The sequence below is a fragment of the Tachysurus vachellii genome, chromosome 3, assembly GCF_030014155.1.
Source record: "Tachysurus vachellii isolate PV-2020 chromosome 3, HZAU_Pvac_v1, whole genome shotgun sequence".
NCBI classification, from domain to species: Eukaryota; Metazoa; Chordata; class Actinopteri; order Siluriformes; family Bagridae; genus Tachysurus; species Tachysurus vachellii.
Genome location: NC_083462.1, coordinates 23,943,158 through 23,959,660, shown reverse-complemented (window position 1 = coordinate 23,959,660; position 16,503 = coordinate 23,943,158). Strand labels below are relative to the sequence as shown.

The following is a 16,503-nucleotide window of genomic DNA, read 5'->3' as shown; positions in this document are numbered from 1 at the left end:
AAAACCAAGGGATTTAAATAGGCCAGAATTATGCACAAGTATCTGCTGCCTTGATGGAAAAATGAGCTGCTGTGCCATCATTAAAACCAAGCTAAAACTAAGAGGTGACAAAATACTTTCCTCCATTACAGATAATGTTCATTTTCAAATAAAAATAGCTTTTTTCTTTTTGTTTTTAAGAATTATGTATAATGCACATTAAAACTGACTTTGTTATTGAACAAATTCATGTCAAGCTCCATATGCAAGACTAAAAAAAGCTTTACTAAAGGTTGCCAATTTGTTTTTGTATATGTTTTTGCCAAATTTTTGCCAAAAGTCCACCTGTTTACTAAATAAACATGATACAATCAGCACAATTTATTTTCACTGTGCTTAAACAAAACACCAAACTCCAATCCCACATACCATTTTATTTGGAATATTTCAACAAAACAGGCAATATAAAGAAATAGTCCATTAAGAATTTGTAAAGGCTTTCATTAGAGGATGCAAAATAAAAATAAAAACAAACCAACAAACAAACAAACAAAAAATCATAAGGTCACTGTAACCGAAGATAACTCTTGCAGAGTTCATGGTCCCTGATATCACCCCAGCCTCCATTTTTGACATGAGGGGCTACTCCACCAGCCCCAGATGCAGGCAGTCTCTTTGTAATGAGCAAATTTTTTGGGAACAGCTGGTTTGTGCTGCTCTGAAGTATGCTATCTATCTTTTTCTTCTGATTACTGGGCATACAAGTGGCCTTCTGATGGTGCATGCCGCAATCCCCTGCATGAAAGATACGGGGAGCTTCACTCAACATGACCTTCCAGAAAGTGGGCAGACAGTTCACAGTTAGGTGCTGAAGGGACCAGTCCCAGTTGTAGTCGTCGTAGGTGCAGAATGTTTCTGTGCACTTGATGAGTTTTTGGTACGTTTCCCTGTCCATGGCCATGCCCATGTTGTGCTCGGTGGATTTCCAGACCTTCACTTCTACTCGGTTGGCTTTGCTGGCATACCCGATGTGCCCGTAACTTCCTAGTGAAATAATGTCACAGTCAGCACATTGCTCCTTCTTTAGGGAGGTCATCAGCTTGAGAAGGTGGTAGAAATCTGGGGCTAAGTAGTGGTCCTCCTCAATAAGAAGCACCAACCCTTTGTGATCCTTCAGCACACGGACCCTTTCCCACACAAAATGTAATTTCCACCACCAGTGGTGTTTGGTTTGGGAAAATTTGGCCTCACGGTAATGGCCAAAAGAGTCAGGGTACTCTGCATTTATGCAGCCGAGTTTTAAGGCGTCGTTCTTGGAAATGTCTCTGGGGCAGTCTCTAGGGTCATTCCCTGGAAACTCATGAGGATACAGCTGAATGCTAAAGGGAAAGAATATCTGAAGGACAAGGCAGAAGTCAATGGATGAAATTATGTTGTTGATCTCTGGGGACCAGAAATCATGGCTGAAAATAAGCAGGACATTCTCAATTCCTTTTGCTTTTCTCAAGCTTTCTACAAGCAGCCTCAGGTATTCTGGTCGGTTATGAACCTGAATAACCACCACTAAATCATCTTTCTGGCGTATCGATCTGAACTTCTCTTCATTCTTTAACGTCTGGTCAAAGTTGATTTGAAACACAATCCCCCGGTATACCAGAGTGGAATTATCTGGCGTCAGTTTAGGTACAACTTGTTTTTCTGGAAGCGTGTCATTGACTGATTTCCGGGTTGCTGACACTGTGACCTGTGCCAGACTACTAATGCTGGCTTTTTTAACAGCATCCACTTCCTTCGGAAAAACAGGACTTCCTCTTTTCTGTTTCCCACTGCTCCAAACTGCAAATCCGCAGATCACGACCACCAAAGTCAGGATCACCACTTTCCTCTTGTAAATTCGGAATCTCATGATAAGCTTTCACCCAGTGGGATAGTAGAAATTAATGACAGTAAAAAAAAAAATAATAAAATGGTAGGTTTGTTATCCAAAAATGGTATGTGATCCAGATTGATCAGCAAACACTTGTAGAAAATTTAACTTCTATCCCAAGGTCTCTAATTTTGGAATGCTACCACTGATGGGATGTCAAAGCTGCCAGGGGAAAATTCCATAAGGCATTGTGCTCAGAGGCAGGACAGTTGCAGCTTAAAATCTGTGGAGCAAAAACAACACGTGGCTAATTTAATATCTGTTATTGCAGTTTTACTCTGACAGTTTAACATTAGCAAGTAGGTATATTAATTCAACTACTAACTGACTTCAGATTATACAAAAAAAAAAAAGATCAGATAGCATATAAAAGATAATAAAAATGAAAATAAACCAAAACAAACAAAACAAAGAACAGTAAACTGTAGATAACATTTGACTTGTCTGAGTAACCATGCATTCAGGGTTTTCAGTAAATTACTGAGTTTGTAGCACAAGTAAAGCCTACATACGTGTTATTGGCAGGTTACTCACTGATGATCAAGCACTTGCAATAAAGGTCAAAACAAAGTTAGACTTTTAGAGTTTGAATTAGAATGAGTTGTATGTAATACACACGGAACATTTAGCGTAAGCACCATGAATAGAACGTGTAGACGCTGCCATCACTGTTTTCTACATAGATCACTTGTCCTATCTGAATTGATCCCACATATTCCAGAGGTTCTCTGTAAATATTTAACGGACACATTCCAAACTGAATGACAGCATGACTCTGAAGTGATTGACTGATTCACTCATTCAACAGCCAATAACCTCCTCATTAACCTAAGCAAATGTGACAGTAATTTTGTAAGCTAGCTACAACTAAAGAATCTTTTGTGAACTGTGTCACAGAGGTTTAAAATGTCTCATTCAACCTTGCCGAAGGACTCTGTCCTAGACACTGAAATACTGTGTGTTTTGGAGTTACGCCATACAGTGGCACCAATGGCAACAGACCTCAGGATCACCAAAATACCTGATATATAAGAATAGGAAATATGATACTGCTTAATTTGACTGATTCCGAAAGCCATAATAGTTTACAAGTCAAAATGGAAACCTCAGTCAATCTGAGCAGAACACATTCTGCCATCCAACAGCCCCTTTTCAAAATGCACACGCTCGCTAATTATTTACTTTCAGTAAAGCCAGAAAAGCAGCAATGTCCTGCTAATCACTGCTAACAGGCTGCTACTGTACTGAAGACCTGTCCCTGGGGTGAGGTATAAAAGTAATCAAGAGAATTTGATTGGTCAAAGACATCATGTCTTTGTACATGCATCAAAAATGCTTTTATCTTATTTTTGATTTTTCACAAAGGAACAGGTAACAAAAAACATTGAAACACAAATTATGATTTCAGAGACACTTGTACACAAGACTTCCCACACACACACAACATATAATAAAACTTAACGTCATTACATTTCAGGAACAGGTACCAAAAACTATGATTTCAGAGACACTGAGTACCGAGTACACAAGCCTTCACACTCACACTCACACATATATACATACACACACACACACACACACACACACACACACACACATATATATATATATATATATATATATATATATATAAAAATAAAACATAATAAAACTTAGTCATTAAATTTATCTAAAATTACATAAAAATCAACAATTGGTAAATAGAAAAAAAACATTCTGTAAACTTGACAGTCACTTGATTTTGGAGAAAAACTATAAATGAGAGAAACTATGACTTTATTTACCAGGAGGTTAGCGAGCTAGCTAACAGGATGAATTACATTTAGCCGACGTTAAATAGTACAGCTACCAAAAATCGAATATTACTTCTCAAACGCACGAATTCCGGAATAGTCTCCATCATTATTTATTTATTTATTTATAATAATAAATACACTATAACCGACAGCGATATTACGACGTGTCAGTGAACACTAGCGAGCTAATAACAATTAGCATTAATAGTTTAGTTGGCAGATGTGCAACGCTATCGCTAGGCTTAGCGAGCTAACGATAGCTAGCTACAGGAAGCAACGGAGCAGGAAGAACAAGTAAAAAAAAAAAAAAAAACGACCAGTTCTGCATTTCGACACACACGTATATATAAAACCATTTCCGTACATTTTTTTTTTTGCCTAATGTTACTTACAGACACTGCGACTGTCATGGCAGTGAGATTAGCTGATCATTTATTTTCAGTCCATTTCTGTCCTCGCCTTCTTGTTCCTACAGCTTCAGAGGGGGGAATAAACACCCCAGATGGATCACATACATGAGCTTTTGGTAAAGCTGTACTCCCTGACTATCTCTTTCCCATAATGCATCACACCTCCGGAGGCGGCTTTCCGTTTTATGACAGCGATGACGTCACAGATTTACACTCTGTGGCCGGTTGATCCACATCAGTACACCTACCTATTCAGGTAAATCTGTAACTATTCACAATCTGTCAGCTTCACTTCAGTTACTTATTTGGGTGCTGGATCATACAGCAGTGACCCTGACACTGAAACAGCAGGTTGGTAGGTGTTGCATGTCAAAGTGCAAAAACTATGATGTCACAATACAAGACATACATGACGTGTGCTGGCTTGTGTAAGTTATCGACTGAGATAATGCTGGCAGACACACGTTCATCAGTTTACCGCCCGAAAACGACACGTTTCTCACCGTGTCCTGTTTCAAGTCAAGTCAAGAAGCTTTTATTGTCATTTCAACCATATATAGCTGATACAGTACACAGTGAAATGAGACAACGTTTCTCCAGGATCATGGTGTTACATAGAACAAAGAGAGAGCAAAGGACTTAAGTAAGTAGTCCTAGATACATAAAGTACATCTGTGCAACCTGGTGTAAACAGTGCAGGACAAAAGACAGTGCAAGACAAGACAAACAAGACAGTGCAGGACAAAAGACAAAAAGACAGTGCAAGACAAAAGACAGTGAAAGACAAGACAAACAAGACAGTGCAGGACAAAAGTTTGTGCTGACCCATTAATTTCACAGGATCTCTCGGGTGCACTATTATAAACTGTAGAAGGGACATTATTTACATTTACATTATTTACTGTCCAGTGTCACCCAAATGAGGATGAGATTCCCTTCTGAGCCTGGTTTCATCTCATCTCAGGGAGTTTTTCCTTGCCAGTCACCTCTGAGTTGCTCATTATACATGTTAAATAATACTAATATTAGATATATAGTGACTTAACTGAAAACTTTAATGTATGTATTTATTTATTTAGTTTTATTCTTATTCTTATTTTTATTTTTTTAGTAAATAAAGTTTTTCTGTTTCTGTACTCGGATAAGCGGTAGAAGATGAATGAATGAATGAATGAATGAATGTTTCTGTACTTCTGTAAAGCTGCTTTGAGAAAATGTGAATTGTTAAAAGCGCTATACAAATAAATAGACTTGAATTGAATTCTATCAATTTCTATCCATTTCTATCCATTCTTATTCATATTGTATTCCCAGCCGACTCTATGCTTGATCTTTTATGGAGTTTTGTGCCTGTTGGGAATTACACTATGAACTTTCCAGTAGATCATCCTTTAAGAAACTTATAAATCTGATGGCAGTATTAGTTCAGTTTGGATTATGTAATCAATTAAATACAACTTTACTGAAAGATTGATAAATCGTTGTTTGTTGGGGGAATAATATTTGGTTGCTGGCTTTAAAATCTGCCCTTTGATTACCAACACAGACAAACACACACACACACACACACACACACACACACACACACACACACACACACACACACACACACTCTCTCTCTCTCTCTCTCTCTCTCTCTCATATCACGCACACCCCTGTTAAATAATTGACAAGTAGCTATATGTAGTAGCCATTTCAGATCATTCATAAGAGGGCAGTCTGAACAAAAGAATAACATATGAGCTAAGAAATTAATAAACGGGTCTACCGAGAGCAATCAGGGTTTTTTTTTCTTCAATAATCTTAAGTCTGTCTTGGTTTTGAGTACAATAAACAGTCAGTATCATACGGAAATTAGAGTCACTCTAAATTACTCCTCGTATTTAAGACTACACTTGATGTCAAAGTAAAAGATTTATATCTGTCACACTTTATCAAGCTTAGGAATAAAATGCTGACTTTTCCTCTAAATATCTGATTGTGGGATTTAAACTGTATTTGAAAGCATCATAAAATATTAATTAAACTCTCGAAATTTACTTGTGCCATCCACTTATAAGAATGCAACACTATTACAGGTGGAGTTGATGGAAATAATAATAATAATAATAATAATAATAATAATAATAATAATAATAATAATAATAATAATAGTAAACCAAATTCATCGATGTTTAACACTTAACACATGACGTCATCTTCTTTTCACTCAGTCCAATGGTTGCCTGTGTGCATGTGTGCTCAATGCATAGTGTTATGTGACTCTATAGATTAGTAAGTGTGGAAATTTTAGAGGCCTATTGGGGCTGAAATGGGGCTGCCCTATGCTTGAACAGCACAGTTAATAACAGTGTTATTCCTTTGCATTTTTAATGAAAACCTATAGATATTCTTTGTTTTAAATGAATTTGTGTAATAGATCTGATGTTGTTAAGGTATGGGATTGTCCTTTTTGAGGCTGGTGAAAAACTGCTAAAACTATTTAATCAAACAATTTAGGAATGCATTTATAGACAAAGAAAGCATTGTGGCATGATGGGAAGTGTTGCCACGTCACAGCTCCACGGTCTCAGGTTTTGGTCCTAAACTGTACTAAGCAGTGAGCAGGTGTGCATGCGGCTCTGAAGCAAACAAGTTGGAAGGTTGCCAGTTTATTTGTTTTTCAAGTTACTGACTCCCATGCGTAAATAAAGAGTGCACGTTCATGTTTACCCAGGTCTGTGTTTCTGAGTAGCGCTGACACAGTTGCACAGAGAAAAAGGCAGAGAATGCAAAGCAGGGAGTGAGGTATCATATGAGTGAGCACTACCGGTGTTTAGAGGTGAATAACAAGGAAATTATCATGCACACATTCTATATATCACCGTTAAAACAGGTGAAAAGTGTTGATTACTAAAAAAAGAAACCTTTTACCAGCAATTACTTGACATACATTCTTTCCATTAGATTGATCCATTAGACATAAACAGGTTAAAATGTGTAATGTGATGAATCCTCTACATTACTAAAAGTAAGGATTTTACAGTCTGTTTCACAGCTTATTAACAGTCCAAGTTTATTATGTGTCTGAATAATGAATCCACTAATCACTAACTTATCCTGCTTATACGTTTAAGCTGCCTTTTATATTTGAATAAAACCAACTGTGAATAAATCCACGTCTTATATCACAGACAAGTGACTAATTTAGTCTAAGTAGTAAATAAGACTTGGTAGTAGTGTTAAACTAGTTTCAAAGCAAATTTACATGCGCTGAGCAGCCTTTGTGGGGATTTGACTAACAAAAAAAAGACCACATTACAATAAACTACATTAGAGATCCTATACAAATGAAGTCTGGTCACACTGGTGCTTGGTTACACACCTATTGAGAATTTGAGAGCCTCCAGCCTGAAGCTGCTGTTATCGTTATCAAAATACATGGACTGGAAACACTTTGAATAAATCAGTATAAAACCTGTGTTTAAAAAGAGTATAGGCTACTTGAGTAATTAGATATTTCCTAATACAACAAATGACCCTTAATTTAAGGTTTCTTCAGTTACCAAGGGAATCTTTACTCCATTGTTTCCCAGTCTCAGCCTGGAGAACCACCACCCCACAGATATTGATGTTTTTCAAGTCAGTCTGGTTTAACAGGTCACGTTAGAGAGATTAAGACCAGAATGTGAAGATTGTGAACATTTAGGAACCTTTAAGGGGATCTTTTTCAAAATATCATTTTAAAATGGATTTTAATGCTACGTTGTACGGCCAAAACTTGACCATCAGACACATATGTGGTTCTTCCCCACACTGTTCCCACAAAGTTGGAAACACACAATTGTATAAAATGTCTTTGAATGTAGCATTACAATTCCCTTCAGTGAACCGAAGAGAAGCAAATCTTTCCAGCATGACAATGCACCCATGACAATGAACAAAGCAAGCTATACAGTGCCCTTATTTAATCAGTAGATGAAGCTTCATTAAGTGATAAGCTTTCTAAATATGTTTAACTTGAAGTGCCCAGAGTTATCTAGTGGTAAATAATCAAATTATATTTTACATTATATTTGTCTCACACACACACACACACACACACACACACACACACACACACAATCATACATAGTACAACATGCAGTGGAATGCTTTTTTACTGTGTATAAAAAAATCGAGACAAGATATAGATAAAGTCAAGAATGTCGAGACTGTCTAAGGTCACAGTGCTGTGTCTAATTAAAATATTTGCTGTGAGGTTTGTGAGGATCTGTATAGTGGATGGTATATAGAAAACATTTATGCTTAACAATTCATCATTTATTATATAGCAAACGAGCGAGCTAGTTTTATATATATATAGAACTAGCTTTCCTTCACGTAAATGAGGAGGTTGGGGTCAGAGTGCAGGGGCAGCTATGATACAGCACCCCTGGAGCACGGAGGGTTGAGGGCCTTGCTCAAGGGCCCAACAGTGGCAGCTTTGGCAGTGCAGGGACTTGAACCCTGATTCTCCAATCAACAACCCAGAGCCTTAACCACTTGAGCCACCACTGCCCATTTATATATATATGTTAATACAGTATGTTACATGGTAGACTACCATGTAAGATATCATAGAGCTGTCTTCATACATCATATAAATGAGATATAACAAAATACTACTGTGTAGTTTTGAAATACTAATTAAAAAGAAATATATATTATATTGAATAAATATATGTTATGTTATGCACCTGTAGGAAACCTATTTGGAAAAAAAAAAACAAGCAACAACCAATTCTAACCTGGTAATATCCTAAACGACCGATAGAGGGAAACATTCACATTTCACGTGTTTAGATAGTCTCAGGTTCAGTCTATTGCTCAGAAGAAGATTCTTCTTATTCGCGCATGCGTAGTTTATTTCCTTCCTTTTCGACATCCCGAGCGAAATCGACACGATGGGTCATCAGCAGCTCTATTGGAGTCACCCGAGGAAATTCGGCCAGGGATCTCGATCCTGGTCGGTAAAACTAGTATCTGTGTTTTAAACGAGTATTAATATTGCTGCAGGGTTTTCCTACACTTTATAGTCATTAAAGTGACTTAATAAACGGCGCATATTTAGACCGCATGGATGTGGAGCTCAAATCCAACATGGCGGCTGTCGCTTGTTAGCTTTCACTCGAGCACCAAGTAGCTTTATTTACATTTATATCATTTACAAAAACAAGATATCTGACCGAAAACAAACCCCAAGGTTTTTTCTTACACCGTTTTAAACCCTGTAAAAGTTTTTTTTTTGTTCAGTTTAGCCGATTAGCATGCTAGCTAATGTAAATGTATTGAAAAGCTACTACATCATGCTATGTGGTGTTAGCTTCAGAATGTTTAAACTAACTTTGTAATCTTTCCACAGCCGTGTGTGCTCAAACAGACATGGTCTGATCCGTAAATACGGGCTCAACATGTGCCGTCAGTGTTTCAGACAATACGCGAAAGACATTGGCTTCGTCAAGGCGAGTGTTCACTTTTCTGCTGCTTGGATCATGTTTATTGTTCTACACACTGCCTGAAAACTTAACCTTTTAACTAAAAATCTGAATTAAAATATTGTGGTATGTGTAAGATTGTGCCTTACATACATCTGCACTATTTCTATATGTAATATATCTATATACCTTACTGTACATTCTACCTAATATTTCACATTCGTGTGTGTATATATACATATATATATTTTATACACACACGTATAGTGAATAAATATTGAACTGAATAAATATTGAATGAATATTGAAATATTGAATAAATATTGGCTGTATTGAACATTATTGTAAAGGACATTATTGAAAAGTACAAGTAAATGGTTTTAAAGTTACGTTATTTAAAAAAAAATGTGCAAGCAGAATAAACAAGTCCACTAAATGTGTTTTATATATATTATATTATTATATTACAATTGCTACTCTTTGCACTTCTGGTAGATGCCAACCTGCATTTTGTTGCTGTGTACCTGTACTATGCAATGACTATTGTCATCTAACTATACATGATGCTGCAGCTTCAAATTGGTTGCAGCTGCTTCTGTTTTGTTCAGAGACACTTGTTTAAAAAATAGTTTTTTAAAATATTTAAAATTTCTGAGGTTTGCTACTGCTTCTGTGTTTTTTTTTTTTTTCCCTTCCCAGAATGTTTAATTCAAAAAGCTTGGATAGGTTCACTAAAATTCTTTTAACCAGCCAGTGAACTTCTAATTTGCATTTAAAGAAAATCCCAGAGTTATGATGTACATTCTAGTAAAAAGATCCTATAAGGTTAATGGATGAGATGGTTTTGTTAACACACTTATTTTTTTTTCCCCCTTTAGTTGGATTAAAGGTCTGGATTGTTTCACCAGAGCCATGTGGAACCACCATCTTTCCAGGCAACCACCGTGAAGTCCCTTGAATTACAAATAAACACATTTTTTCTGGTTAAAGATTGTCATTCTTCATTTGAAGACTAATTGCACTGTATCATAAATGTAAGACTTTGTAGTTACTGTGTCATCTTGAACAAGTGATGTACTTGATTCTCAAAGCTTGCAGTATAATTTATACTTTCTAATTTTAAATTTGCACATGTAACCCAGATGTTTGGTCTGCTGTTAAGTTTTCAATTTAGGAAGATGCTCTTTTATAATATTCAATCAAAGCATCTACTTTCACGGAGAAGCCTTTGTAAGGGGGCTGTAAAAGAAAGAGAGAGAAAAAAGCACCTAAGACCAATAAAAAGTGCTGTAAATACTGGCCATGGAGCAGCCAAGTTAAAAATGACCCCATATATGTAATACTGGACACTTAGTTTTGTTTGGCCATGTGGTGAGAGTATAGATAAGATGCACTCCGCTGAGGAGTTTGAAAATTATTAAACCAGATCTAAGTGAATATATGGAGTGAAATTTGATGATTTTTTTCATATTTTCAGCTGGTTTTTTTTTTCTTAGTCTAATGCCGAGTTAAATGCCTATATTGGTGAATATTACTAATAACCTCTTCTCTGGTCAGAAATACACCATCATACAGTATACTTGGTTATTTTGTAATGTGAATCATTTGACGGTGAAGGTACAACTAAATGCTTGTGTATTTATTCATTTATTTAAATTGTGCAATGAAAGGGCAAATGTTTAATCCTCATGAGAGAAAGAAATAGAAAAAGGTGTCTGAGCTCCCCCGTGTATATTAGCTATTTATTTTAAGAGAACTCAGTCACAACATTTTAAATGATGTTGAAATAGAAATTTCCTCTTTTGAGTGACCTGTGATAAAAAAAAATAAAATACAACTCACTGACCACTATATATATATGTAGGTTTATAGGAAGTAATCAGAATTGGGTAAAATCTAAAAGTATGAAAACAAAGGTAAATACATAGAATGTGTCTGATACACAAATCCATTTGTATATTGCAGATAAATTTAATGCACAGTTTGTGAGAGGAAAAAAGGGGCATTATGAAACAGATCATGCCCATACATTATAAATGTGTATGCACAATGATGTCCTTGTTTTCTGTGCAAAGGCTAAGAAAAAGAAAGTCTCCATTTTTAAAATGCTGACACACGACTGAATGTTAAGGGCACAAGTGTGTGTTTCTACTAATGCCATAAATCTATACAAACATGAACGTAAACCTTCAACAACAACAAAAAAAAAAAACAGAGGAAATGGAAATGAATCAGAATTAAGCTTCAGTCTGAATTAAGGAACATTATTGTGATATGACACACTGCAAGCCACAGTCTTTCCAAAAGAAGTGTGTAACTTTATATCTGTGATTTCACAAGGAAATGTGTCAGAATTATTAATTGTGTGGCTTTTATGCCAAGAAACCATTAGTAGGTTTCTTGCTGCAATAAATCAAGCAATAAAAAATGCAAAAAATATTTTTTCAAGCCATATAAGTTTACATTTAGGATTTTATATCTAAAAAAAAACAACTCTGCAGTCTAACACTAGATGGCACTAATGTTCAACTCTTGGTCTTCTAAATACGTAAAATGCATTGGGGAAAAAAGAGCATATATTGTATTTAACTGATTAGATATAACCCTTGCACTGTTCACACTGGCAAATCATATTTAGATTTGTTTAGAGAAGAGACATGGCTTTATGAAGAGCTGTTCACACCATGAAGGAGCAGATGATCAGTTCACAACATTAAGCTATGATGAGCATTGACTTTGGTATCACAGGGTACTTGTATTCAGCTTCTTTACCAGCTTTATGCTTCAGATGTATTCTATGTGGGTGGCATGATGCTGGAGTGGGTAGCATTGCTGCTTCACAGCTCTAGGGCTCATGATCTGACTCCGAGCTTAGTTTACTGTCTGTGTAAAGTTTCTCATCTTCCTGTTTTGACAAGAGCATCTTCTGTGTTTACCAGATACCACACACATGGCAATGGTGAACTGGCTGAAACTGGTGTGTGTGTGTGTGTGTGTGTGTGTGTGTGTGTTCTTCGAACACTTCCATGTCCTGAAAATGGCTTTGGTAAATTTTACCAACAGAGATTGCAGTTTTATTTGTTATCCAAGCTTTCAGTACTGCTACATGTTTGTTTTGCTCTTCACCATATGGAAAGACATAATACTAATATATACAATTTGGGTATTGTGGAATAAAATGGGTATTAACTTGTATATTTCTCCACTTATATGATATATTTCTCTAGTTTTTCTTTTCACAATTTGGACCCCTTGTGGTCCATGTTGAAATTACAAGATTAAAAAGATTGCTCTTTTTGTTAAATATTTCAACATTATACTTTAAATAAATGTTTAGGGTCAAATACACTTCAGAAATGATTTTTTTTTTAAATCAACCATTATGCCTAGTCATGTTCAGACTAGCATTGATGGATAAAATTAAAATGAGTATGAAAAAAGTGTTAAGTCAAATGTTAATATACAAAATGGCATTGTGAATAAGAACGCATTCTCAATAGCAAGCAGTATATTGAATCTAATATTTAATTACAGTAGATTAAATTTGACACTGGGATTATAAAGCATGTTAAATAGACTACTATGTATTATTAAAGATTATATACATTCTAATGATATATTATTAATATAGATTAAAATAGATTTTGGTGATGGGGCGGATAGTGAGGCAGGAGGATGAGCCAGAATAAGTTAGGGGTTCTGAAAAACAAATCTGTAGGCTATGATACCAAAACAAAAGACAGTCATGCTTCAGTTGTTGGGTTTGCACATGAAATGCATTGAGAACTAAACACAGAAATAACCAGACAATATTAGTTCACACATATGAATTCAATTCAATTCAAATTTATTTGTATAGCACTTTTTACAAGTGACATTGTCTCAAAGCAGCTTTACAGAACATAAACATAGAACAAAAGGTTAATATAAAGAATAATATAAGGATTAATAGAATACAAAATTCAAGATTAATATTAGATATATTAGTTCACAATGTGTATGTATTTATCCCCTATTAGCAAGTCTGAGGTGACTCAGGCAGCAGTGGCAAGGAAAAACTCCCTTAGATGGTAAGGAAGAAACCTTGAGAGGAACCAGACACAAAGGGGAACCTCATCCTCATATGGGTGAAAACTGTAGGCCAAAGTCTTATTGTAAAACCGGTATTAAACAGTGTCTAAATCTTTTCGTGGCATTTGTCAACAAGTCATTTGTGGTCATTCTATGTTCTAAACATTCAGAGAGTTAGCTTTTACAGACCTGAAATGTTTTTGACCCCTGTCACTGCTATCATAAACAAATCTGAATACAAATTTTAAAAAAAATTTCAACAACACACAAACACAGTATATTTTGTATTGTGTATATATATAAATATATCTAAAATTAGATGCATTAAATTAGATCCCAGTGCTTGTGCTTTGAGACAGGGTAGGGAACCGTGGATATTATAAAAGACTCCAGATTCATAAAATCATAGAGAAAGTGCATTTTGTACTTCAATGTTTTTAGTTTGATTGGCATGACTGGAGAAATTGCCCCAGGCAAAGCTGACAAGTCTCAAAGAATAGAGAATTCCCATAAATTGCATATTTAAATTCCATGTTGTCTAACAATCAGTGTTAAGATATAGAATAAATACAGCTATTTGTAGTAGATAGGTAGATGAAGAGATGATGCTTGAAAAAGAAAACAAATTATATTTAAACTACTGAAATATTAGAATTTTAAACACTTTAAGCATTATAGTTAGAAGAAAAGGATATTTTTCATGTTCATTCTCCTTTGATTCTTTTAGACCAGATAAAATAATCAGTATTATGCTTGTAAAGTGTGAATACAACATACACAAAATAATAAACATGCTCATCACCACTACTGGTTTATTCTCAAAAACCTCTTTCAATATTTATATTTATTATCAATCGACTTGTTTCCAAAATGCACGTCATCCTTAAAATTCTAAGCTAATAATAGAACTCTCTCAACCACTCCAGTCATTCTGACAACCTTCCTGCCTGTCAACATTAGCAACAATGAAATAAAAGCCAGTAGAGCTACTTTATATCCTGCTACTGCTGTTTTCTAAATTATTTTTGACCATACAGCACGACTGTACACCGCAACATGCTCAGAAAAAGGCATTGATTCAATCAAGTATATGCTGGAATGGAACATACTGAAGGCAGAGTGTTGAAGAAGTGATAAAAACCCTGACTTATCAAAGAGGAAATATGCTGAAGTCCAGCCTTAGAACATCAGTAAAACAGGAGCAATTTGTGTATAAGCCCTATACCCTAAGCATTTTTCAGAATAAATGAATTCATTCATCTTCAGTAGCAATTTTATGTAGTGGATCCAGAGCCTATCCTACGAACACTTGGATGGGAGGGCTATTCATTTTAAGACACACGCACACACACACACGCATGCACACACACGCATACACACACACACACACACACATCCATCTAGTAGTCATCTAGTCTCTCAGATTCTCACTCTTGGCCATTTTTCCTGTTACTAATACATCACTTCAAGAGCTAACTGTTAACTTGTTGCCTAATATATCCCACCCATTGATATTTGCCATTGTAAAAAGATAATAGATAGACAGATAGACAGATAGATAGATAGATACTTTATTGTCATTGCATAGTACAGGTACACAGCAGTGAAATGCAGTTTGGCATCTACAAGAAGGAGGTTAAACAGTTTGTGACTTGGATGTGAAGAGTCCTTGATGATGTTGTGAGCTCTGTGTAGACATCTGCTGTGGTGAAGGTGCTCAATCTCAGGTAGGTGGGTGCCAGTGATGCGTTGGCCAATTTTGACCACCATTTGCAGGGCTTTACGTTCACACACAGTGGAGCCTCTGTACCATACAGTGATGGAGTTGGTCAGGAAGCTCTCGACGATGCAGTGGTAGAAACTCGTTAAAATCCCTGGGGTCAGATGAGCTTTCTTAAGACTCCTCAATAAGTACAGGCATTGTTGTGCCTTCCTAACCAGAGCTGAAGTGTTCTGGTGCCAGGACAGATCCTCAGAGATGCTCCCAAGAATTTAAAGCTGTACCTCAGTTCCATTGATGTAGACTGGGGAATGTCTCCTGCTGTTAGATTTCCAAAAATCAACATTATTCCATTTATTATTACCTGTCAGTGGTTTTAGTTTATGCCTGATCAGGGATATGTATTGGTACGGTTTTGGACAGCGAGAGGAAACTTGAGTGAAACCAACACAGACAGAGTGCGAAATCATTTCTACTGTATCATATTAACAGCACCTTTACTTTGAGCTGATGTTTGTTTGTAGGTTGGACATTTAAAATATCTATAATGTTTTTTTTCCAGAACTATTTCTCTGACAAGATTTATCAAAGGCTGAATAAAAGTGCACATGGAGCATATATTCATTAATAATGATTCTTTTATCATTAGGGTCTGACCTTTTTCTTAATAACATTACTACTGTAACCTATAGGTACCAATCTATTCCAACATTTAATGCTCTGTAAATGTCTGTAACTGCTCTGTAACACTATAATATAAGTTTCAACACAAGAGTCTGTCTGGTAGACGCGTTCAGAAAAAACCCTACAAATGTGATACTATGATTGCAAACTCACTCACTCACTCTTTTTCTACCGCTTATCCGAACTACCTCGGGTCACGGGGAGCCTGTGCCTATCTCAGGCATCATCGGGCATCAAGGCAGGATACACCCTGGACGGAGTGCCAACCCATCGCAGGGCACACACACACTCTCATTCACTCGCACAATCACACACTAGGGACAATTTTCCAGAGATGCCAATCAACCTACCATGCATGTCTTTGGACCGGGGGAGGAAACCGGAGTACCCGGAGGAAACCCCCGAGGCACGGGGAGAACATGCAAACTCCACACACACAAGGTGGAGGCGGGAATCGAAC

At 36.2% G+C, this 16,503-nt stretch overlaps 2 protein-coding genes across 3 annotated transcripts; one reads left to right on the top strand and one right to left on the bottom strand.

Annotated features, from left to right (window-relative positions):
- Positions 1-398: 398 nt before the first annotated feature.
- On the bottom strand, positions 399-4,289 carry mgat2 (alpha-1,6-mannosyl-glycoprotein 2-beta-N-acetylglucosaminyltransferase). Of its 2 annotated transcripts, XM_060866343.1 has the most exons (3): positions 4,095-4,289; positions 2,545-2,634; positions 399-2,129 (listed from the first exon to the last, which is right to left on the bottom strand). In XM_060866343.1, exon 3 carries the CDS (start codon positions 1,883-1,885, stop codon positions 545-547), a length of 1,341 nt encoding a protein of 446 aa, XP_060722326.1. In that variant the 5' UTR covers positions 1,886-2,129; positions 2,545-2,634; positions 4,095-4,289; the 3' UTR covers positions 399-544. The 2 variants fall into 2 exon arrangements, with proteins under 2 accessions (XP_060722326.1, XP_060722325.1); XM_060866342.1 differs by lacking the exon at positions 2,545-2,634.
- A 4,661-nt stretch (positions 4,290-8,950) lies between these two features.
- LOC132842313 (small ribosomal subunit protein uS14) lies at positions 8,951-10,557 on the top strand. Its single transcript, XM_060864994.1, has 3 exons — positions 8,951-9,099; positions 9,496-9,595; positions 10,447-10,557. Exons 1-3 carry the CDS (start codon positions 9,038-9,040, stop codon positions 10,453-10,455), a joined length of 171 nt encoding a protein of 56 aa, XP_060720977.1. The 5' UTR covers positions 8,951-9,037; the 3' UTR covers positions 10,456-10,557.
- The last annotated feature ends 5,946 nt before the right edge of the window (positions 10,558-16,503 follow it).